This window comes from Chroicocephalus ridibundus, chromosome 3 (assembly GCF_963924245.1).
Source record: "Chroicocephalus ridibundus chromosome 3, bChrRid1.1, whole genome shotgun sequence".
Taxonomy (NCBI): domain Eukaryota; kingdom Metazoa; phylum Chordata; class Aves; order Charadriiformes; family Laridae; genus Chroicocephalus; species Chroicocephalus ridibundus.
In genome coordinates this window covers 69,046,219-69,072,613 of record NC_086286.1, presented here as the reverse complement: position 1 = coordinate 69,072,613, position 26,395 = coordinate 69,046,219, and the positions used below count along the sequence as shown (strand labels likewise).

Sequence of the window (26,395 nt, the reverse complement as noted above, 5' to 3'; positions counted from 1 at the left end):
GTGCCCTTGCCCTTCCAGTCTGTCTTGGGAAGGAAGGAGGACAGAGGAAGAAGGAAGGAGAGCAGGGGCTGTGCCACCTTTGTGGAACGTTCTAGGTCAGATTTTTCACACAGACCATGCACATGGGAGCTCCACTCCGCAAAGGTTTAGGGAAGAAAGGAGCAATGCCCTGGTCCTTTCGTGGTTAAATGCAAGCACTAGGTTCACATTTGCTTAGAAGCCCATTAAAATTTCAGGTTATTTTCTCCTTCTCACATGGAATGTTTGAGCAAGGCTTGTCCTTGCTAAGAAGGTATTAGTCCCTGTCCTGCTCCTCTTGGTCAGCAGTTCTGCATAGCACTTGTAATGGTTACTGTCCTAGGAGGGAGAAGTAGCACAGTGTTCTTGGTGCCTTACAAGCAATTTATTTATGTCTATTAGCTATGATGAAAATACCATATGCTGATCCATCAAGATCTGCATACTCTTCCCGTTCCCCCACAGGCAAAGCATTATCTTATGCATTTGCAGTTCAACATCACAGCCCCTCTCCTACTCCACCGTGCAAATGGCTGGGATAGATGGCTCGTGTGCCAGCCAGATGTTTCCAGCACAAGCTCTCCTGAAGCAGGAGGTGAGCAGAGGTGCGATGCTGCAGCTGGGTTTGTCTGCCAGCTCTTTGGACTCCCTGCTCAACCAGTCTCGGTCTCCATCTGCTCCCTCTCCATCCACTCTCCCTGCCAGGTGGCAGCCTGTCCTCCCTCAAGGATTTTTATCCCAACCTACATGACCTGTACCGCCCATGCTGCTGAACTAGGCCCTCTCCCACACACAGTGCAGCATGTTCAGGCAGTGGTTTGCCACGTCCGCATCCAGTCCCGGTCACGAAGCAATGGCAGAAGTCCCATTCAGTGCCCTGAAGCCCTTTAGTGAACTGAGTACTCAAAAATTGTCTGGAGACTTCAGCAGCTCCATCTGCTAGGGGACAGGATGGCAGGATTGTGAATGTTACAATTATGAGCGTAAGCATATAAGTGTATCACAAGCCTGTTGATTCTCATCCCTTTTGATCTCCCTCTATGTGAGTCAGTCACACTGGGCAGAATGAGGGAATGCAAAGATCGAGACAGCTGGTGTACTTAAACCTGTACAGCAGGTTGAAGTCAGGGAGTTTCTCTTATCTCAGCTGAGAGTATTAATAAGGACTAGTATTTGTAAGGTCTGATTAAAGTTGAAATTGTCTGGAAGTAAACCATTCAGACAGAGGAAACATCTAACCTTTCTATCCTATTTCATAACAAAACAAAATAAAACAAATCGGCAGCTAGCCATGTATTTTCTCTAAGAGACATACAATTTCTATCACAAGTTTAAATTGATAGTAGGTTGTTCCAGTTTCACTGGAATTCTGTTACAAAAACTTTTTTCTACAATTCTACTTTTTTCACCTCTGTACAATAAACAAGATACTCCTCTCCTTTAAAAAAGTCGTACATCTGGGATCCCAACCTGCTCTAACAGGCATAGCAAATGTATGTACATATTGGATATGCAAGAGAATATATAATACATTGATCTGGCATCCATTTATCTCAGTAACTTCCTTATTGCCAACAGACTTAGTAAAAACACTAAAACATCTGTTGTAGGGAACATAGGAAAGTGTTATTTTTAATTTACTTTAAGTCTTTTGGTTTTGACACACACACAAAAATACTGATTTAAAATAGTGATTATGTAAAAAGGAAAAATGCTAGAAATAGTAATTTACATACTGGATTTCAACTTGCAGAGTACAAAAGTACTGGGTATTCATGGAATTTTATAATTTCAAATAAAGTTTAACAGGTCAAAGTTAATAAGGAAGAAGGAAATGTAAGTCCAATCCGATACTATTTTCTAGTTCTCTGGGGTTTTTTGCTGAGCATATGAAAAATACTGTGATTAGAAACTGATTTCCAATGCAAAAATACTTTTGCATTCCTCAAAGAAAATTTCAGAACTGTGTTCAAAATTATCCTTTGGGGTTAACCTTGCTGATCTGCTATTTACTTTAATCAAGAGGATCTGGAAGACACAGAGCAGGAAAGACTAACCGTTGGAAAGTTTTATCACTAAGTCATCTTTCTGGTTGAGCGTTTTTTTTCCCCAAAGAAACCTGCAAGCAATGCTCAAATGCAGAGCATGAAGGACTTCAAATTCACTTATTATGCCTCAATACAAAAAGGTGAATGACATGAACTTCAAGCACCTTCCTATCCACCCTTTCTGTGTTTCTTCACTGTACACACATATCAGGAACACCTGTTACAGCTGCTGTCTTCCTCTGGGAGAGATAATGATATGATGATCACACCAACATCTCTGCTTCCTTCTCCGCAAGGTTAACTGTCTGCCTTAGTGTCAGGGAGAACTAACGATATGAATAAAAAAGCAACCACAGTGAAGCCCATGGACAACATACCAAGGAATCCTATTCTAGCAAAAGAAGTTCTTCAGAAGCCATTCTTACCGATATTTCCTCCTATTTCATAAAGAAAGACCTCTTCTTTCTTGAGCGTTTGGACATTTCCGCTGTCAAGAACAAAACACAATGAACAACAATGAAAGAGCTTGTACACTGGCCATACAGATGTCCCCGGGAGAAATGATGCTAATTAAGATCAGCAGTGTACCTGTCATAAACCTTCGTGTTTATACTCATTTATTGATACAGTAAATGAACAAGAACACCCTTGCATGCTAGTGCAAATTAATAGTCCTGCGAGTGAGCAATACACTATAGAAAAGGTAAAATAAGATAGATGTGAAGAAACTGTGGAGTTTAGAAAAAAATTCCATTGTTATTAGCAAGTAGCCTGATATTTACCCTCTGATTTTTCTTTCACTGCTGCTGCAAAAATAAGTATTCCCCTCACACACTTCATATTTCTGAAAAAGCCTTATGGTTGGGTGGGAGAAACCACATTCTTGCTGGTTTTGATTTTGCTGCAACTAAAAGAAGTAAAAGAAAAGACAGGGGAAGAATTTCTGTAAGCTTTCTATAAGCAGCTGGGGGAAATCTTGCGGTCACTTGCCGTTGTTCTTGTGGGGGACTTTAACCTCCCAGATATCTGCTGGGAATACAACACAGCAGAGAGGGAACAATCCAGGAGGTTCCTGGAATGTGTGGAAGATAACTCCCTCACACAGCTGGTAAGTGAGCTGACAAGGGAAGGTGCCCTCCTGGACCTGCTTCTTGTGAACAGGGAAGAGCTTGTAGGGGAAGTAAAAGTTGGTGGCCGTCTAGGGCACCGTGATCATGAAATGATTGAATTTCTAATTCTTGGAGAAACAAGGAGAGGGGTTAGTAAAACCGCCACCTTAGACTTCCAGAGGGCAAACTTTGACCTGTTCAGGAAACTGATGGACAAAATCTCTTGGGAGGCCGCCCTGAAGGATATAGGAGCCCAGGAAGGCTGGGCATACTTCAAGAGTGAAGTCTTAAAGGCACAGGAGGAGGCTGTCCCCGTGTGCCGAAAAACAAGTAGGTGGGGAAGGAGACCGGCCTGGCTAAATAGGGACCTTTGGCTGGACCTCAAGAACAAAAGGAGTGTCTGTGACCGCTGGAAGAGGGGGCAGGTCTCTCATGAAGACTATAAGGATATAGCAAAGCTATGCAGGGAGAAAATTAGGAGAGCCAAAGCGCAGCTAGAGCTTAACCTAGCTACAGCTGTTAAGGATAACAAAAAATGTTTCTATAAATTCATTAACAAAAGGAGGATTAGGGAAAATCTCCCTCCCTTATTGGATGCAGGAGGGAAACACAGTCATAAAGGATGAGGAAAAGGCTGAGGTGCTCAATGCCTACTTTGCCTCAGTCTTTAGCAGTGGAATGAGCTGTTCCCTGGGCACCCAGCCTCGTGAGCTAGGGGACAGGGAGGGGAAGCTGGACGAGGTCAGCACAATTAAAGAGGAAGTGATCAGTGACCTGCTACACCACTTGGATGCGCACAAGTCTATGGGACCGGATGGGCTACATCCAAGAGTGCTGAAAGAGTTGGCAGACGTGCTCGCCAAGCCACTTTCCATTATCTACCTGAAGCCATGGCTAACTGGGGAGGTCCCAATGGACTGGAGGGTAGCAAATGTAGCGCCCATCTACAAAAAAGGCAGAAAGGAGGATCCAGCAAACTATAGGCCTGTCAGTCTGACCTCGGTAGCAGGGAAGGTCATGGAGCAGATCATCTTGAGTGCCATTACAACTCATATAATGGACAAGCAGGGGATCAGGCCTAGTCAGCATGGGTTTATGAAAGGCAGGTCCTGCCGGACGAACCTGATCTCCTTCTATGACAAGATGACCCGATTATTGGATGAGGGAAAGGCTGTGGACATTGTCTACCTAGACTTTCGAAAAGCATTTGACACTGTCCCCCATAGAATTCTCATGGAAAAACTGGCGGCTCATGGCCTGGATGAGCATACGATCTGCTGGATCAAGCACTGGCTGGATAGACGGTCCCAAAGAGTGGTGGTCAATGGAGTTAAATCCAGCTGGTGGCCAGTCACAAGTGGTGTCCCTCAGGGCTCAGTGTTGGGACCATTTCTGTTTAACATCTTTATTGATGACCTTGATAAGGACATAGAGTGTATCATCAGCAAGTTTGCAGATGACACGAAGCTAAGCGGGAGTGTTGATCTACACGAGGATAGGGAGGCTCTACAGAGAGACTTGGATAGATTGGATCGATGGGCCAATGCTAATGGAACGTGCTTCAACAAGGCCAAGTGCCTGGTCCTGCACTTGGGCCACAACAACCCCATGCATCGCTACAGGCTTGGGGAAGTGTGGCTGGAGAGCTGCCTGGCAGAAAAGGACCTGGGGGTCCTAATTGACAAGCGGCTGAGCATGAGCCAGCAGTGTGCCCAGGTGGCCAAGAGGGCCAATGCCATCCTGGCTTGTATTAGAAATAGTGTGACCAGCAGAAGTAGGGAGGTGATTGTCCCCCTGTACTCAGCACTGGTGAGGCCACACCTTGAGTATTGTGTCCAGTTCTGGGCACCTCAATATGAGAGAGATACCGGGGTGCTGGAGCGAGTGCAGAGGAGGGCAACGAAGCTGGTGAAGGGCCTGCAGAATAAATCCTATGAGGAGTGATTGAAGGAGCTGGGACTGTTTAGTTTGAGGAAGAGGAGGCTGAGGGGAGACCTCATCACTCTCTACAACTACTTGAAAGGACACTGTAGAGAGGCTGGTGCTGGTCTCTTCTCACAGGTAATTAGTGATAGAACAAGAGGGAATGGATTCAAGCTGCAGCAAGGTAGGTTTAGACTGGACATTAGGAAAAAATTCTTCACAGAAAGAGTGGTCAGACACTGGAACAGGCTGCCCAGGGAGGTGATGGAGTCACCATCCCTGAATGTGTTTAAGACTCGTTTAGATGTGGTGTTAAGGGATATGTTGTAGGGGAGAACTTCGTAGAGTGGAGTTGATGGTTGGACTCAATGATCCCAAGGGTCTTTTCCAACCTAAATGATTCTATGATTCTATGAATAAAATCCCCATATTACAAAGGGATTCTATTATTCTCACTGCTTAATTATAATAATATATGCTAAAGCACAGCCAGAAAATAACTTTTTGTCAAAAGTGTAAACCTCCAAAAACAGCATTTAGGAAAAAGCAGCTTCTTACTCTCAACTAGTGTACCACATTATTGCTTTAGCATGAATAGTTATATATGATGCACTTGTGTGTTAAATACATGGGGGTTTTTGATAGGTCTATTCTGATTTCTTTGCTCATATGTCTAAAACATAATGTAAAAGCTTGATTAAAACTTCTCCCCTTCTAAATGGATTTGTATGACTCAAATGTAGCTTTCCTTTAAAATCACTGCACATCCAGGATATTTGCACATATTTATATCACAATACCTATACTGTTGCTACATATAAATGCTTTTTCTTTTTTTTCCAAATATTTTCTTTCTCTTTTCCTCATTCCTTTGTTTCATAGACTTATCTTATTGGAGTTCCATTCTATCTTCTCCCCAGAAAGTTAAAAAAGTATTCTTCACCCATCAGATTAAATAGCAGTTAATTTTTTACTAACGGCAATCATACATTCCTGAAGGCTTTGTGAGCTTTAATGACATCAGGTACACATATTCCAGTAGGCTAAATTCAGCCCAAAAGTTCATGAACTCACTTGGACTTAAAGTATTTTAAAACTTTTGTTCTTGATATAATATATGAAAAGCCACTTCTCCCAAAATGATAACAAAACAGAAATGTGTTTGTACCTTTTCTGGCTGAGAAACCTGGCTACTACATCACCGGCTTTCAGTTCTTCTGTCAGCTGTATTGCCATGGAAACTTTGGAAAGATGAGGTGCTTGCACCCGTATCACTCCCTGAGGAACATCAGCCTGCAAAGAAATAACAGTGTTGGAACAAAGCTGCTAGCGGCTGGCTTTGATGAGCTTCTCAAAATACAGTGTGGAATAAGTAACTTAGTAGTTAAGTACAGAGCGCTGTACTATCTACTACACTTCACTGCAGAAATATGATAACTACACACTAATTCAGCATATTACATCAGACCTTCAAATCTCTTTTTAACAGCAGGGAGAACTTTAGAACAAAAGAACAGTAGTGTTTAATTATTTTTCAAATATGTTAAGAATAACAATAACAATTACTGCTACATTAAGAACACACTTTGGTTTGACAAGAAGCCTATGAGGTGGATATGGAAAAGACTTGCTGCAGGCATGAAAGCCAGGCAACCCCCCCTGCACCCCCCTAAAAACTTCCAGAAGAAACCCTTCCAGTTTCATTTAATCTGAATTTCATGCCAAAAAAAAGAAATCACAAAGTATTCATGGGTCAGTCTACTTTAACTGACTCCTCTTTTCAAATATCATTTCCTTTTATAACAGATATTCACCACTACAGCTTTTTCTCCGTATTTTTTATTCTCTGGAATATATTCAGCTAGTCAACCTGCAGGTCTGACTACATAATGGATTTGTATTTTATTTCAACCCAAAAATCCTTGATGATGAATATCAATCATATTAGTTACAGAAAAGGAGGGCTCCTAAGGACAGTTCTTCTGTTCAACTTGCAGTACATGACATCTGAAGTTACAAAAGGCATAATTTATTTGTGAATAAGGTCCTAATTTCTGTTCCTGGAGATCTTGTGGTAATTTTTCTATTCGTATTACATTACCATTTACCCAAATGTACTCATTTTGATAGGACAAGAAATATAAGAGTCTCAGTAGTCAAGGTTGATTATGACAGTTCATTCTCTTCTCCCCCCCCGTATTTATTGCAATTGTAAGGCTGAACATTTCTTCTTCCATAATCAATGAATAAATCTGGGCACCTGTGAATCTAGAATAGCTTCTCTGAAACCATCAGAGTTAAATGAATATAGAACAAGTATAAATGTGAGCAGAATCAGAAGCAAAGCTTCCTGAGAAAGCTTACTATAAAAGTGCTGAGCTACAGGAAGTAATTTTAACCAAGCAATCCTTCTATATCCAGTCTTATTATTTATTGATTTAAAAATACTAGGCATAATATCTAATTTCTAAAGCATTAAGAATCACTAAATTGAAAAGTTGCCTTGTAGTAATCATGGAATCAAAGCTTAGTAAGGTTGCAGTGGATCTCAAAGAGCAAATCCCTACATTTATCCCTAAATTTGTCAAATCTGTTCTTAAAGGTCTCCGCCTACAGAAACAATGGCTGCAGCCATCTGCTAGGAAGTTAACTGCTGCTCAAAAATCTTTTGTGTCTTTTCAAACTGTTGGGATCCTGGCAAAAAGAAAGGAAACTTTTAAAGATGACACGGTTATTTACAGATGTCCCTAACTGGTCTTTCATCAGATTCAGCACAGTCAATTTAAATTGGTTCTCATTTTTGTATACAATTCTGCATCACTTTGTCTCAGTTGATGTTAATGAAGTTTTTCCAACCTTCAGCTGCATAACAGGTTTTTTTCCTATACAGCGAGTATATGATAAATGATTTAAAAACCCTCTTTCTATGAGCATATGAGAGAAAGAACAAGAAATGTCCACAGAGCTGTGACATTACGGTCACAGATCAAACAGAATAATTACTTTGTTTATTCAGACAGAATCAGTATTACCTCCGCTAACGAATGCATTTTGCCACTTTCACGACCTGCATCTACAGAAGAACTCGTGCTCAGCCGCACAACATGTTCATGGTGCCTGACTACAGAGAGAACAGATACTGAGCATCCCCTAGCCCATTCACTGTGCAAGTTGTTGGGAAATAAAATGTGGCCATAAAACAGCTAGGAGCAGAGTCACAGAAGGACCTGTTCTCTGCACAGCACAGATCAAAACATCCAAGTTAGGGCTCCACATTACAACATACAAGCCAAGTACCTATAGGGTGACTGACAACGTGCTATTCAGCTTGCAAGTCCCTTCTCCTGCCTCACAGGCTCTCTCAGGATGAGGTTTACAATGATGAAGCCCCTGGCTGAGTTAGGTACTTACACACTTTAAAAACCTGAAGAGAAACATGTCCTTAGTTGATGGAAAATACAGTGGCCTGCAACATTTAGTCTGTAGCAGGCACAGCAGACATCTGTGAGGTACTCATCTTCTTTCAAATCCTTTCTTTTCAGAGGGACTTGAGTCTATATAGCATAAAAGAACCACAGGTGCTACGCTATAGGATCTGGGGTGGGTCTTTTCCAGATTCTCCTGTTCCATTTTGCATGACACACTTACAAATATTCATCAGGCTAGATGAAGAGAGGAATGAAGTGACTATGCAGTATTTTCACTAATGACTTAGATAACGGTATATAATATATACTTATTAAATGTGCAAATGATACCAAGCAGGAATGGGGCACGAGCGTTATGAAGAACAAAACAGGCCTTCAAAAGGATCTTGCTACATGGGAGACAAAGTCTGAAAGAACCGGGATGTAGCTGTTCTCTTGGAACTGCAAGGTGTTGCACCTAGGTTGGGACAAACAGTTGTAAAATTATATAAAGATAAATTATTTAGCCAGTAGCAATTTTTTTTAGTAAATAATCTGGCATTGCAGTGGATAACGAATTCAGCAAGAGCCTGTAACATTATACTGTGAAAATTCAAACAGGTTGTGCAAACAGAACAGCTATGGGATACAATGGTTATTCTAACCTATATTAGATACCCAGTAGCATTGCGTTGTGCTGCTAACATGACTGCTCCTTTTTTTTTTTGGAACAATTGCAACATATAGAGGAATACAATGACAGATGGTACAAATTTGGCTATACTAGTAGGTAAATTTCCAGTCCTAAGGGCATCTTTCTTTCCCTGGCTAAAGCGTTATGCACCCCAACAGCAACATAAAGACTTAATCCCTAACACAGACTTGGGGCCATAGGCATGCATAGGTATCCTGAAAACCAATTAACCTTCACGAGCCCTCTAATATTAACCCCTCTCAATTAACCGTCATGAGCCCTATAATATTAACCACTCTCAGCACTGTACAGAGATCTTGTCCAAAGTTTGCAGTAAATGCTATTTAACCTCTGTCTGAAAAGGGGAAATGTGATTGATAGAGAGGCCTCATCAGAGATAAGATGCAATTTTATCAAAATGAGCTCACTGCCATTAAGATTGCAGATATTGAGATATTTCCGAAGAATATGGAAGAGACTCAAGCTCTGTCTATCTACGGCAATTGTGTGGGGTGCCACAGCAAATTGTAACTTTTACTTAGTTTTTATTCAGCTGCATGCAAGATAATTAACTCTCAAAAGTTTCATACAGGCTTCACTGGAATGGGGATTCACCACAAGTCTGGGTGCCTCAACTGGCCATCTCATAGTGGAAAGCCACTCAGGAACTGCACAGGAAAATTACCTCAATTTCAAATTAAGGCAGTATAAATTGAAATTTGGAGGTGAAAAAAAAAGCCAACACATTTTCCTTAAAGAATGAGACACTTTTTAAACTGAAAAATGTATAAAATTGTTATTCACAATGAAGTCTTATCAATTTGGGAATATGATCTTAAAAGCAATATGTTCTCAGGCACCTGAATGCTTCAAATAAGCACGAAGGATTTGTGAAAAGTTGTACTGTTTAATTTTGAAGAAAATCCCCACAGAATTCTAGGGCTTAAAGAAAATTCTTGAATAGTAACTTTACATTTACATTTGAGTAAGAATGTATTATATGAGACTTCAGCCCTAACTCCCCAGCAGATTAAAAAGGCATGTTTTACCCTAAAAGACCAACAGCACTGAATTACAAAAAAAATCCAACACCTGAAGTTGCAACAGCATTTGCCTATTTCAGTGTATTTGCTGTTATTTCTATGTTGAACAGGGGATGGCAGCATTAAGTGTCATCTTATCATAACTCAGCTGACTTATATTCAAAGAATTCTTTTCTTATTAGACAGCGTAAAACAAATGTCAGTGTTTAGTTAGCTTTATTTTAAAATCGTATGTAAGTCCTCATTCTGTGTACAGATTCCTTCATATAGATAGATATCAAAGTAAGGCAAAGTGATGCCTGGGGAACTAATTAATTTTGGACATTAAGAGATGTGTCAAATACTGCATACAAAATGAGGTAGGAACACTGAAATATAAGCCTCCAGCAGATACCAGATGCAGTTGCCCAAAGGATCCAGCTATTTGCACATTCCAAAAAAAAAAAAAAAAAAAAAAAGGCATACTTTCAAGATCAAACCAGGTAGACTTGAAGGGATATTATAGCATATTCATTTGCCATATTCTATTTTTTGGCTTAATAGCTTAAAAAATGCCTTTATTAGCATATGACAACCCTTTTCTGTAACAGTTTGCCATACACATATTTGATAAGAAAAACACACCATTCAGACTAATGCATTTTTACAAGCTACCACAAGATGTCTCTAACTCACCGGAATCTTCAATATGACTTCAGCCCACAAGGTGGTATTTTCATACCACCTCAATCTGATGTGTACCCAATTATGCTATCAGGATACACATATTTGGTGTTACCCGTTTACATATTTAAAATAACTTTGGAATCATGTATTTCAAATGCATTATAATTAAGATACCATATGTATAGGTTAATGAGCTTCAAAAAATCATAATTACTAACTTCATTGAAATTGTAAATAAAAAGCAATTTCAAGGTACACGAGATATATTTTTGAAAAGTTTCCATGTCAGTGGGAACAGCTCAGTTAAAATATTTCTAAAGTACAGGGAAAATTAACACTATAATGCCCCAGGATTTTTATTTTTTTTCCCCTGTAAAGAATGTGTGAAGAGTGTTACGCTGAAACTCATGCCTTGACCTCACTAATGCATCTGGCAGAAGTCAATTACCTAATGGAGAGATACTGAACTGTAGATTATACACACAGGGCTAAATTGGGAGTAGACACTTGGACAAGAGCTGCACAAGAAGCAGTTTATCAGTTTTTTATATTTGTTTCATCCCTTGGGGTTTCTTGGAGTGTGCAGGTTGTGCATGCTCGAGCATGCTCCACTTTACAAGGAATAGTTTAAGATTCATTGAGGCAAAGAGTTCAGCGGTTTGGAAACTCCTGTATGAGGAAGAAGGATTAAATACTAGCTTTGTTTGCAAACACTATTAAATATCAAATAGCAAAATCTAGATACTTATTTTAAGTAAACACACGGTCTTCTGTAACATCCCGTAGGCAGCAATGCATCTAAACGTGCATTCAGTAATACTGAGTGTTGTCACAACACTTGCTCCCTCTAGAGATACAGACCTAATGTACTTCTGTTTCAGATGCTCAAATTGAAAAAAAACTGTGGGACATCATTTTTCAGAATAGAAATATTTTGAAAAATCTGGGAAAACAAACAAATAAACGGCTCAACTCTCTAAATGTGTCATGGTGGTAACCCATAAACTATGAAACCCATATTAACTTGCTATCTATTGAAATTTTCAGTTAAATAAATGTAGATATCCCCTCTTTTATATACATTTTTTCATTAGAGATTATAGTCTTATTAATAAAGTACTTCAAATATGTGTTTCCTTACATCATTAGGGGTCTTCTCCTGTTTCTCATGCTTTTCACGATCATATGCCATCTTTTTCAGAAGTTTCTTCATAGCTTTGTCCTTTTTCTCCTTCTTCTGTCTTTCAGTGTTTTGTTTTCTCACTTGGTTAACAATAAACTTAGGAATCTAGATTAATATAGATAGTAAGTATGAATATCTACATAATTTCCTTAAGTAACTAACTTATCAAAACTTAGTAAATTGACAGATTGTCAGGTAAGACTAAAAAAAAAAAATAGTATTTATTTCCAGTAATAATTAAAGATTCAAATAACCTAAAGCTATGAAACAATTTAAAAAACACTCCATTTGTGATGTAATATTCCATTCAGTAAGCTCTCAGGGGAAGAAAGGTGGAATCGTGCAGTGTTTTTACTTTCCTCAGCCAAAAAAATTCACTCAACGCTTGGTCTGTACAATGGTGATAATAACTTTTCCTCACATGCAGCAAAGGTCAAAATTGTTTTATAGTTGCTGATGGACAACAAAGCCCAAACTTCTCCAGTCTGTCTAATTTAGAGCTTTGCTTGAGACCATCACAAAATTCATGTTTTATCAAAACATATTTTATATAATATGAAGGTTGGCCCAAAAGTGAAATGGACTAAACCACTATGTTTCTTACTAATATCTCTAAGCAGAAAGGAATAAATTCCTCATAACAATGCATACGGATAGGCCAAATACAAAGATCCTCCAAGGACTTATTTTTGAGTTCACATATGGTACATAGAATATTAAAACTCTGACCATCAGAGCTTAACTCTACCATAAGATGTAATGATTCTGCTTTGCTCCCATAAGAATTACCTATGAGCAAGAACCCAGCTGGATGGGGCCTGATCTGTTTCTAAATCATGAAAGTAAGTTCATATTATTCCTTTGTTCATATGCTTTGTTTGCAAAATGTATGATTTTTTTCCCCCCTCCTTAAGAATCCACTTACCGTCCAGAGAAGTTTTTGGTACTGAATCATAAAGCGCATGACATTTGCTGTTCCAGCTGCCATAACAAACTCGCTTTGTTCAATAGTCTTTGAGCCAAACCCATGAAACGTGAAAAGGTTTGGGGCCATCACCATCGCAACATTCTTTAACGTCATTTTATTTTTGTCTCGATGATCAATTACCCTTTGGAGGAATTCAAGCAGTACCTGAAATAACAGCAGAACTTAAGCTCAACTCTGCACATGAAAAAGTTACAAGTGAAACACGATGTTACATATTTTTGCAAAAAGCTCTTCATTCCTAATAAAACCACATTAAAAGCAATCAATAATAGGAAGTGTGGATAGGTTTGTTCGCATGACGGTAACGCAAGCTTTGTTTCCTTTAAGTAATGAAGTAAATCATTCTCATTATTTTTGTGGATAACCTTTTCAAAAGCAGTCAAGTGACTTCCAAGCCCTGCACAGTAAGATATTTTTCAAAACCCTCGTTATGTAGGTGCATAAGTAGCACCCCACAGATGCTTTTGAAAACATTACTGTTGGCTTTTCTTAAATTGAAAGTGAACACAATAGTGCCAGCTGTCATAGTTACGGAAACATGGAGTGGCTAGTTCTGTAAGGTAAGCGATTAATGAGTAAACCACTGCATTGTGAATGACAGGTAGCCTGGTAGAAACTGACAATCTTCAATTAATTCAGTTCCAGGTATTTTTAACTCAACTCAGGAGCCCTCCTGACTGCTTCCACCCAGTAAATAAACTCAAAAAGAAAGTCATGTTTAAACAATAAGACCTAATAATATTTTTTGCCTGTAATAGAAGATGTTCTGCATCCTACACAAATCCTGTAAATTCATTTTTCATTGTAGCAATTTTAATAGTAAGCATATTCTGAAAAAGATTAATAGCTTTGCTACAAAAGGATAAGCCCAAATTGGAAGACTCCATGTAACGTGCTGCAAATACCAATAGGAAGTGTAAATTTAGAGTTTATTGAGAGTAGAAACAAACAGCACAGAGAAAAGTGGAGAATAAAAATGAAGAGCTAAACTCATTCCATAAAAGCGAACTCTCATTCATAGTATCCTAACACTGTTTATTTTTTGCATTGGAAGATTGGACTGCTGCTGCAAAAAAAGGAACAAAACTTGTAAGAGAAAAGGTCGCTCACTGGGAGATTATTATTGTAATCTCCTGGAAAAATTTCAAGTCACATTCTTAAAAGTCATTTGGGAGGAATTAGGGTCCTAAGTTGTTAGTTGTTTGGGTTTTTTTCCTGAAGTTCTGTGAAATACAAAAAAAAGAAAGAATCACTAGTTTCAGCATTAACTTTGAACTGAAAAAAAGTATATTAAAAGACAACAGCATTCGTTACAGTGGATTCACAGAAACAGACAAAATATTTGTGCAGGAAAAAAGCATTAGCAATTCTAACCTTCAGAGTGTCTCTGTTTGCTTCAGGTAGAAGAAGAACCAAAAGATTCAAGGCCTGCAGTTGCTGTTTCTTCGTTGGAAGATCTGCCAGTGAAGCACATGAACCTCAGTATTTTAAAATTGTCATTTGTTCTCTTCAGAAAGCATGATTTTAAAGTGGAAACTTCTTGCAAAATACTGAACACGTACACTTGGCTAATTGTCATCGTATGACAAAGGACCTGCAGATCCTCGCTTTCTGATACTCATTTCCAAATGTTCTTTTAGGATTCAGTTGCTGTATGACTCAGCAGTCTTCTGGCAGTATTTTCTAGATGCCTTGTGATTCTTTATTTTGCAATGTTACACGAAAAAACAGTCAGCTAACGGTTCCTCCCTTTTTGAGCCTGTGCCCCAACATATGAAAGGGTACATTCAAAACTGCTTTCACAGTTTCTCTGATTGCCTTAACAGTTGCATGATCTCCCAAGTCACCCACGCAGAAGGAATTCCACGTGTTGCTGAACAAGGCAGGTCTCCAGTGACACAAGCAGCAGCAGCTGCAATGGCAAACCAGCCGGGATAAAGCCAAGAGCAGAGCAGCTTCACACGTACGTACAGCAGTGAGTGCCATACCAAATGTGGCAAGCTATCGTTAAAGAACAGTGACGTTGGTTCTGCCTTTTACCCAATTGCTCAGTGGTGAATTTGAAATTGCTCATTCACCCAAGATGCAGGTCGAATGCACCCCTGCACTCCTCCACCTCCTAGAAGAGCTCCTACGTTCTGGCAGCGTTGAGCAGCAGAAAGCCCCAACCCTCTCATGTTTGTCACTTGTGATAAACTTCATCCTGTCGTGCCTTAGAGGACATGCTCTGGCAAGTCTTCTCAGCAGATTCCTAACGAATCAGGCCATACATAAAACAAGTGAACTTAACATGGTTTTAGCCCACTATTTCAAAATTCAACAGGGCTGTTCTTGTGCATCCTGCTGGGATTCCAACTAAACTGCTATTTCAAATACGTTTCATCCAAATCAGTTTGGAAGACGCCAAAAAAAAAAAACAAACCCCCAAAAAACCAGTTCATTGCTGAAGTAAAAAAAACCCCTTTCTGACTACCATAATAAAAACTAAGGGTCTAATAACCAAGCGACAAATTATATAGCCATTTAAAACATGCAAGTAGTGATAACACTGTATCTACCCGCTCTAGGAAGACAAACATTCAAAGTAAGGCTTAAATTTAGTTCCAAAACACCATGCCACAATGCTCAAAAAGGGATGAGAATCAACCTTGTCCTAGGAAAATAAACAAAAATAAAATTGCAAAACAATTAAAATTCATTACTTAAATCAAGGGTTTCTGTCTGTTCACCTAAATAACAATTGCATTTTAGTTGTTTGAACTACTCAAATTAATAAATTTGTTTAAATAAGGCTGTTTAAATATTTAATTCTAACCACACTACTTAGTCATGGTAACATGAAAAACACTAATTACTGTCACAAAGACAGCCCTTTTTCCTCTAACATTTAATCTTACTACATGCAACCAAAAGGACAGGCAGACAATTTAAACAATGGAAGACTATGAAGTGCTATGTCTGTTTTGCATCAAGTCCTTTGGTTCAATGTAGAAAGTGTTTTGGATTCTGGCACCTGAGTATTTTCTGGGGTTAGTAAAACCACAAAAGCCTTCAGACAGCTCAGGAGCAGCAAGCAGAAACCCTCCTGGCTCCAATCACTACCCAGTAAATGGAACAACCTTGAGGAGCTGTTTGCTGCCAGCATCATTTGAAAGCGCTCTGGCCAGCTTTAATTTGCCACTCAGTACTGCAAAATCAACACCACTCTGTAGCAGGCCTAAGCACCAGCCCCCTGCTCCCACCAACTTAATGGCCTTGAAAGGCAGCTCACAACCCAGAGACTGACACAGCCCACAGTTGTTAAGAATATTTGTTTGTCTGCCTGTCCATGGGAATCCCCCTCATTCCCTTAGGAATGAGCCACCACTCTGCCTGCAGATAAGGGGAATACATTTTTCTGAAACTTGTACTCCTGTGTTGGCTGTGGAGTTAATGTATGTGAGTTCTCACTCCTGATTCATTATTACCAAGCCACACTCTTTCAGTTACAGCTGGTATATTTGCTGTCTTGGTGACCAGTTGGCAAGGAGGACATTTTCACAGGAACTTGCTGATCTCAAGGGACCAGGGATGATCAGCAGTTCTGACTATTCTGCTCTAACTTTTCCTGTTTTAAATGGATACAATACCCTAAACAGTAAAAATTACCATTTGTTAGATTTTGTGCAGAACCACTGTACCTTTGCTGTTGTTTTCTTTTGAAGCAAATATTGTTTATAAACTGATACTATCATACACAATTTCCTTATAACCCATCTATACCTCCTAATGACTATCAGAAACATCTTATCAGAAAGTGGCAGTGTGCTTTCATTTTATGTATAAACTATTAAAATAGATGTTACTTGAAAAATGTTATTTGTACATTAGCAAAAATATGCCCAGTCTTTTCTCAGAAGTCATATTGTTATTATTCAATTTGTTTTTCCGTTTCACATATGGCAAAGAGGCAAAGAGGCACTTCTCTGCACTAGTATCAATTCTTTGCAGCTGAGACAGAAAGGACACTACTCACTCTGCACATCTTGGAAAGCTTTGAGATATTCTACAGTGAGGAGTGGCTGAGGCAGTTCACGGATGAAGAGTTTTAAAAGACTTGCTGCATCATGTTGCTTTACATTTTCCCAGTTGAAAGTCCCTTCATAAAATTTTGCTTCCAGTTCCTGGCAAAGACTCTGAAAGGCAGTAGATACAGAGAGCACCAATAACACTTGGCTGCTGGAAGTCATGCATTATACACACAGCAATACTTTCCATACTTTGAAAGGGAGAAAAAAAGGGACATCTGAAGTATCACCTAACTCCAGCTGCCAGTGATTTTTTGCTACAAAAAGATAAATTGGGGATCAGAAGCACCGCAAGCAAACACATAGTAATAGGCAGCAGACGGCCAAATCATACAGGAAGAAATCCTATGGACCTGCTTCAGGACCATATGGAATATACTATAAGAACCAGATATCATACTAATTCATGTAAGAGTTATGACTTCCCCTCTCCCAAAATATTAAGACATGGCTGATATACATAGCAATTCTCAAACTACTACCAACGGGTGTTGCTGTAATGCATGGCCATTTTCATAAACAAATACAGCAATTATGCATGTTGACACAGAGTTTCCTATCAAAACATACACTAAGGTGAGGCTGGTTCTCTTTTTAAAACACAGGGAAAAGATTTGTGTGACTGATTAGTTGGATGTTTTGCCATCTACAGGGAACCCCATGCCGCTGGGCACATACAGCATTGCCTAGCGCTGGATGTCAAACATGCCCCCTATGGAAGGGGACTGTACTGCGAAACACGGAAGTTACGCAGCAGAGAAAACAGCACTAAAAGTCTCAGTGATACCTCATAACTCTGTGGTTGGGAAAGGGCAGGATACTGCTGGCAGCGGACATTACCATATTCCTAACCCGCTCCCACGGCAGCGTTATTATTGGGCTTCCAGAGGTGTACGAATGGGAACATGCTGCAAAGACTGAGTCCTCCTTAGTCTCCTATTAAGCATCAGTCCCAGCCTTGCACCCACTTCATTTATTTCCCAGTCTGGCAGAGTGGGAAGCGGCCTCAGTATAGGTCCAGTGGCCCTGAGGCACACCTCACAAATACCTCCCTTCCTCTTGCTTCAGTTCTTCCAGACAGAAAAGGACAGATACACTGGCTTATTTCGTAAAGTATGTGAGACGAAATAAGGGGAAGTGCTAAGGAAAAATACGGCCTTAATTATTTATCTGGTCAAGAAGGACACATTGGATAGAGGTTACTAGATACATTTTTTAGATACCGTTCTTATTAAATTTAACTTTGTCCGAATGGAAAATGGATCTATTTCCAAAGAAAATGTGGACACTTAGATTGATATAAAAGTTGGATGTTCTCAACTGTACTCCAGAGAGATCTTCTGTCTCCACTGATTACTTAGGGGGTTCAAAGGTGCAAAGATCCTAACTTATATGTCTAAAGTCACGTGGGTATGATTTCCTGCTCATCAACAAAAGCAAGCTTTATAAATAAAGATGAAAGTTCTCCCCCTGAGTCTCATCAGGTCCTCCATCCACATTCTTAACAAATCACTGTGGCAAATGCAGTATTAAACATCTAGATAAAATGTCAGCTATGCATCCTAATGCACCAATGCTTAGATTTTAAAGTAAATGGGGCATATGCAATTCATTTTTTTAATAATAACTCCAGAAATCTACAGAATAAGATAGCAAAATATTTTTCTTGAGATTATCTGTGTCTTACTATGAAACTACATAATTAGGAAAATATTTTCTTTTTCTGTAGGAGAAAAAAGTTTAAGAAAATTAAGAGAAACCATCAGTCATGTAGTATGCTAAATTCTTTGTTTTTCTATAAAATTTTCTATTTGAATAAGTAAAGGAACTTAACATCTTTGCTAACAAAACAATTACTTAATTCAAAGAAGCAGCTCCTGCAAATAAAGAGGTAAAAGATTAATGAAAGTCAAATAGTGAATGATTCCCTGCCTGCGAAATTGTATTAAACTGATAAAATCAAAGAATAAACAAATAAAAAAAATCACTCCAAAATTATTCCAGTATGCAGAACTCATGAAAAGTGGAAAATAAAGAATGGAGGAAAATTGTAAAAAAAAAAAAAATCATCTTAGTTACTGGTAAATAAACAAAGCCAATTTCCATAATATTCCCTTCTTTCAGTTGTTTCTAATGAACCAGCTGCTGGACCGAGTTCTACACAACAGAGGCTGGCAGACGTCTTCGGACAGCTGAATCCACTTAAATGGTCCTTTCTGTTTAGAATTTAAGGCCAGTTCAGACCATCTTTTTAACACATTGACTTTTGGCGTGAATCATACTGTGTATTTAGTTTCCTGCATTACGGCAAATACTGGGAAAGAGTCCGCATGCAATTGGCACTTGCTCTGCAAAGTGTCGGTGTGTACGAACGTGCCTAACAAGATTGTGCTTAGCGAGCTGAGTAGTTATATTGCCGTTCATAAAAATAAATGTGAGAGGTTCTTCAGTGCATGCTGGCTACCTTGCCCTGTAACACAGGTTAAGTCTAGCTATTAAAATAGGCTCACAATGCCAGAGAAAAGCTTCCTCCTGGGGTACAAAGACTACGTATAAACTGCTCAGATGATTCAACTGGTTCAGGGAAAAAGCAAAAGGCTGGAAAGCTCATGCCAAGAATTAACAAGATTTTGGCACAATTGAATTTGAAACGTAGCCTTGACTTCCCTTCAAACTCAAACTCCAGCCTTCTCCCCAAAACTACCCTGGATGAAACCATCACCTTCTTGGCTAATATAACTCAGTTTTCTTTGTGAAGAGATTTTGCTTTCTGTTTTTGAAAATTTTCAGAACACCCTGGTATTAAAATATATTTCCACAACACAATAAAATCAGTAAGCGGAGGTAGGTTTTTGGGGATATTGAGGATTTGTGCAACAATTTACCTTTACTCTTGTTGCAACTCCTGGTATTCTGAGAAGTCCTTCTGTTTCCAGAGTTGCTTCTTCTATCTGGGAAATCAGCTGTCAAACACAAAGCAAACTGCATGAATGAAGATGCCAATTAAAAATTACTGGTAGATAGTTCTGATATAGTAGACCCTTTATGTATGCATGTGTGTGTATGCACGCATTTGTGCACGCACATATGTAACAAGTAGACACACAAACACAGTTTACAAATGTATTACAGTTGTTATAGATGTAGAAAAAAAATATCTTAACATGGCTCCTACCTATTACGGACATGATTAAAGAAGAAAGACACGATTGTCTAAAACTGTATCTTTATAGAGACTGAAGCGTTTTTTTTCCACAACTACGGTCTTCAAAAATAAATCTCAATTATTACCCTTGTTAAAGTGTCTCTGAATCAAAACAATTAAGGTAACATTAGTGATACAGTACTAACTTTCCCACAAATACTCTTCTTTACAACTTTACCAGAGAAGACCTAAGCACTTTTAAGCTTTAAGGAAGCTTCAATTTTGCAAATCCTGGTATTCTCCTAACAAAATCAGCAGTTTGCAATCCTTCACGTGGCTTAGATAAATTAGTAGAAATTCTATACAAGTACTTAAAACACATATCATGAATTCTGTTTCTTTAAAAGATATGCCTAGAAGCATTCACTGAAGTGTGGGTCTAAGAGTAGTCAAAAGAAATTTGTAAATGTCAAAAGCTGATGACATCATTTTAGCACAAATGGTTCTCACAATGTTTAACCAGGGCAGTGCCTTTGTTACATACCTTCCTGTGCCAGCTCTTGAGTAAGAAAAATTATGCAACACAGTTGTGCTTCCTCCACATACAGAAATTAAAATACCACCGTATTTATGTGACTGATAAATGCCACCAAAAAAAATCGGACAAAAACAGCCACAAAGTTAGTAAACAGCACTAAAGGTATATTGTACCCGGGTATATTTTCCTTAGTTAATTAAAAAAAAAAAAAAAAGTGCTAACTGGCCGCATCCAACTCTCACTGTACCTGGCTTACACCAGAGCAGTGACTGCCACTCTCATCTGTTGGACATAAAGATGCTGTGGGCATGTTGTGTGATTTGCCACCATCCCCACGTCTAGGGAGACGTAAGGTCTGGTGGCACTGCCAGCGGCCTTGACTCCTTCGCGCACACTCACGCACAAGTACCCCCTTGACAGGCAGCAAGAGGTGCCCACTGGCCACCACCAGCCTCCTGCTACAGCAAATTCCCTCTTCACCGCTATCAGGGCTGCTCTGCATGGCTTCATTAGCAGGCCAGACACCCGAATTACTACCAGCAGAAACTTCTGGTGGAGTTACATGGATCGATAACACCCTCAGATTTTCAAGTAAAAAAACCCCTAGGCTAAATCATGTCATTATTTTTAACCACAACTCCTCAATGAAATAATAACTAGGTGTATTTTTTAATAAAAGTTGTTTGGTTTTTTTTTAATTAAGCAACCTTCCTATTAGCTTTGTTTGTTTAATTTTAGTGATAACCAAGGTACATTCAAAAAGCAGCAGGCACAAAAACATTCTTTCTTGCACTTTACATAAATCCCCTTTATTCTTGGAAAGCATGTGCTGTAGAGAGAGGCAGAAGAAATGGGAAACTTTTTATTTTCATATTCTCATTTAAAGAAAAACTGTATTCCAAATGACGTCAGCACCTTGCAAAACATACGACATCTATAAGCTAGAAATGTTTATGTAGAATTTTTTTCCTGAAGAACTATGCTTACTATGTTGCTAGGATAGCACAGTGATCAATCATTTTTTGTCATTTGATTTCTTTTTTTCTAGATAGCATCTTTCCCAGAAATGCATTTTTATGATCCCGAGGAAGTAATTTCTGGCCTGAATGTCACAGCATTAGTTTTGAGAAACTGATGCAAAACTACTTTGAGTTTTCTGTTTCTTGAAAAATAACTTAACAAGCGGGTCCCCAAACCTACTGAAATGGTGATGACACAGCACTGAGTTTCTCTCGGTGTTAGGTCAGGTCCACACACCGTGGTCTCTCCCTTCTCATGCAATGAGACCTGCTATGTATGGGCAGTAAATCCAGTGTCTCCATCATCTTTCCCATTACCATAACATGATACAGGCCGAAGCATACCCCCACGTACTAAAGCAACAAATCTTCTGGAAAAGTGCTGCTGCCACCGCCAGAGGCAGTGATCCAGCCTGATTCCCACCCCCTAGCCACCTGCCTTGTGTCCCAAATCACTTCTGAAAGAATAAAACCACTTCCTAGAAAGGTAGGTTCAGCCTGTGGGCCAGGGATGGAGAATTTCTACAGAGTTTCAAGTATTTGCTCTGAAAAAAACAGAGGGCAGCCTTATTGATAATGGAAGTTACACCATCTTTAGGAAATGGAATTTGGGTCCAGTGGGTTCTTACACTGTCTGTCAGTTTTCACAGGCAAGTTTTCACAAGTAAACTTGCCTAAATCATGGAGACCAGTTGTAACAAAAACTGAAGTTTATTCCTTTAACTCAAAATATGCCTGATACAAAGCAAAGTATCCCATTTACTGAATCAGTAAGTAAATCTGCAAATAAAAGTTACAATAACTTTGATTGATTAGAGTAATATACTGAAAATAGAGTAATATACTGAAAACTGTGCTACAAGAAGCAAACAAATCCAGGATAAAATGTTATTTGTTTGTCATTTGCAGGTATGTAACAATCTGACTTGATCGTGCCTATTTACCTTTTGAAAAATCAGTGGGATCTTGGTTCCTGGCACCTTCTTCTGATCCTGTTCCAGTAAAACTGACAGTGGCACACCAAACAAGCCAGAGTCTGAAGAATAAAGCAAAAGAAACTGAGATATTATCCACATCTGTTCCAGTACATGTGATAATGGCATAAAATCACATTTTTGAAGCGATAACCTTATTCAATACATTCAGAGCTATCGACCTTTCGTTCAAAGTGTTTGAATGTCTTCATCAATCAAGTTATTACACAAAGCATTCTGGCTAAAAGGATTCATTCATCTCTTCCTTCGACCATAAATCAGGAGTCTTCTGTTTAGACATCAAATTACCATCCACATATTCTGCAGTACAGTGAAGCAAACTGCATAAATGAACCATCTGCGTGGTTCTGGTTTGCACAATGGGTGTGATGATGACCCTGAAATGCAGATCTTCATCGCTCAATGCAAGTTGGGATTGTTAAGATGCAAATGGCATGAGTGAAATATCCAGAAATTTGGCTACTAAAATAAGACAGATGTAATTACCACCCAGAGTTACTCTGAACACTCTTATGAGGGTTTTGAAAGAAGAGCTTTTCAACCCCTGTGCTTTGTGTTGTACAACACCATCAGGATAGCAAGATCACCATCTTGTCAATGGTCTTTTGCTTTTCTTTTTTTTTTTAAATAAAAGCAAAAGTACAATTAAGTCTTGGTTAGAAAATAGCCTTCAAAATAGTGCCAAGACAATGCAAATTAAAAAAAAAAATAGAATCTAGTCTCAGTTAATCTAGCCCTGATGCAAAACTAGCCTTAGTCTTCAGGTAAATGGGACTCCCATGTGTTTATGGCCCAGCTGATTAGAAGTGAATGACGACTAAAAGAGAGGTATACTAAGTAACGACTAACCCAAATGTGGCTGTCATAGAACTTCTCCATCTGAAGTATTGATAATTGCTGTATGTGCATTTTTTCTGAAACAGCATATAACACTACATGTAGCTAAAAACTCCTGCTTTGTATGATGCCATGCCAATATTGAGCAGAGAACAGCTGTAATTACTAAAACAATGTCAGTCCTCAAGGGAATGTCAAAGGGGGATACGTGTCAAAGAAATATCAGTTTTGGTGCCAAATCAGGGAGTTCTTGTATCTCTACCAGCACTAAAAGTCTGCCTATAAAATACGTAGGCCAATATCCATACCCCATAGTTTTATCATCTCGAAGATCTTGTCAATAATAAAAGTTTCTACTGAGATGATGTTGGAGAAACGAACTGTAGGAGGTCAAGAGAAAGGCAGGGCTGGGCACAGCACAGCATTCCCCAGCATTATGTTTTCATCATCTTTACCTACTCAAGCACAAAGAGGAACAGCCAATAGATCCACAGTTGTATGAATTAATTGGCCAAACAACACCTCAGGAGTGAAGAGTTGAGGGTCAGGCAGAGCAACAAGGCACTGAAGGCATTACCTGGAAAAGCAGATTTGTTTGGCAGAAAGGGTGACATGTCGTTGTCTATTTTGTACACATTTCTATGAGTCTAGTTCATCTTTTTTAACTTTTAAGAAAGTTTTAAATCAATTCAAAGTTTTTCATGAATGCCTGTCGTTCAGATAATAATGCTATGAGTGAAATTCAATTAAAAATTTGGTAAGAAGAATTAATTAAAACCAAGACCCAAAATACAAGAGAAGAAAGTGCTTTGTCTCTGTTTATTAGTGAAAGCACAAGCACTTCTGCAAGAAGAAAATGCATTTAAGGGATCAAGGTCTCACAGATGTTTTTGTGTATGCCTTTTGCACTTAAAAAGTTATTTTCTACTACTGTAAAGTGAAGAATACATTCTGAAGAATCTATTGTACCTTGTTGTATATCTCTCAACCCTCTCTGTTGCTTTCAATTATTTAAAGTGAGATGTCACATTCACTGAACCTTGACAACAGGGTTTTGGTCAAAGCAGGCTTGTTATTAACTGGCAACACATTTCAAGCTTTTGTAAAGAACTTAGCAGAAAGCAGAAACAGAGAAAACACACAGAGCACTGAAAACTTCTAGCATCTTGAAATTGGTTTCCACGTGTCCTATGTTGCCAAGAAAAGCACTGTGATTATACATATGCTCCAAGGGCTTGCAGAGCAAAATGACCTGTTACATCTATCTCAACATCCTCTGCAATAGCCCAGATCTTCCACTTAATATGATGCCATTCCACACAAACATTGAATTATGTCCTGAGTAAATACTGGATGGGCAAGCATGCATACATATGACATAGAAATCATCCATGTGATACAGGAAAGTTTGTACCACACAGAAGAGGAAAACAGGTGACACATGCTCCCAGCATTTCCAGTCACGGGCAACGTAAGCAAAAAAGTCAGGTAGAATCACAGAACCATAGAATTATTTGGGTTAGAAAAGACCTTTAAGATCATTGAGTCCAACCATAAGAGCAGCACAGTACCTACCTTCAGGAAAGCAGGAAAAGAATACCCGCAAAAAGCACATACCACATGCCGTCCCAGGAAATATATCAGCACATACAAGTTTCTGTGAAGCAATTCTTCCTGCACAGCACACTGCTAAGATAGTTTCCCCTTCTTCACTCCTTGGTGTATCTGCTCAGTGACTGACCTGAGTTTTAACTTTAAACAAAGAGCACAGTCCTGTAGCTGGAGTGATTATGTGCATGTACTTGCTTAAAGTGTGCCCTGAGTTTAAGATGTATAATTAAATACCGCTCAGGACCTACGTTACTATCTATATACTAATATAAGTTTTCTGATGGAAAATCATAAAGAACTGGATACATTTGTTTTACTGGATTAAACCAGACCCATTTGGTTCAGAATATGAAACACCAACTCACCTTTGGTTTTTATTTTTACAGCTTTTTGCTGCTTGAATTCTGTCCCAAGTATGTCATAGAGCGCAGTTAATTCAATCAGTGCTAAAGAATAGACTTTCTTCATGTCCTGAGGGGCCAGATCACCAATCTTTGTGGTACCTGTTTTGTCCTTCGGCAGCCTGAAATTCTAAAAGCAGAGATTTGCAGCAGAGTGAATAATCCAAGTCATAACAAATTATTTAGCTCGAAGGCTGTGCTTCCTTCAGAGCACAACCTTTCATCGTGAAGCCTGCTGTTACTGACTAAATCACAGAACACCCCAAATAGGTTAAAAAGCAGATGATATTAAAATCATCAGAGGATTTAGGTTTCTAGTGACTTCTGGAGGTCACCTAATTCAACTGCAGGCTCAAAGCAAGGCTAAATTCAAAGCCTGATCGGGCTGGTTGTTGTGTTGCCCAACTGAATTCTGAGAACTCCAAATAACCTCTGTGGGCACTCAGTGCTTAATGCTCTCATGGGGACTTTTTTTACTTTGCAAAACATAATTTCCCCTGTAATAACTTCTGCCCATTGCCTCTTGTCCTTTCACTATGCACCTCCAACAAGAGTCTGGCTTTGTCCTGCTTGTAACCACCTCCCACCCCCGATACTGCCACCTTCTGCATCCTTTTGCAGTTTATAGTGGTGGAAATGGATGTCCATGAACAATCCTATGCATGTACAACTGCGATACAAATCCCCCTGCACTTATGCACAT

The 26,395-nt window shown here is 39.1% G+C and overlaps 1 protein-coding gene across 7 annotated transcripts in view; it reads right to left on the bottom strand.

Annotated features, from left to right (window-relative positions):
- Positions 1 to 26,395, bottom strand: part of ARHGAP18 (Rho GTPase activating protein 18) — a 97,858-nt gene that overhangs the window by 2,444 nt on the left and 69,019 nt on the right. For all 7 annotated transcript variants that reach the window (XM_063329623.1, XM_063329622.1, XM_063329624.1 and 4 more), the window contains 9 exons: positions 25,657 to 25,822; positions 22,793 to 22,884; positions 20,032 to 20,109; positions 17,095 to 17,254; positions 14,454 to 14,536; positions 13,017 to 13,223; positions 12,050 to 12,196; positions 6,267 to 6,391; positions 2,492 to 2,553 (listed from right to left, as the gene is read on the bottom strand). In XM_063329623.1, coding sequence (XP_063185693.1) covers positions 2,492 to 2,553; positions 6,267 to 6,391; positions 12,050 to 12,196; positions 13,017 to 13,223; positions 14,454 to 14,536; positions 17,095 to 17,254; positions 20,032 to 20,109; positions 22,793 to 22,884; positions 25,657 to 25,822 — 1,120 coding nt within the window. The remainder of the gene's footprint in view (positions 1 to 2,491; positions 2,554 to 6,266; positions 6,392 to 12,049; positions 12,197 to 13,016; positions 13,224 to 14,453; positions 14,537 to 17,094; positions 17,255 to 20,031; positions 20,110 to 22,792; positions 22,885 to 25,656; positions 25,823 to 26,395) is intronic.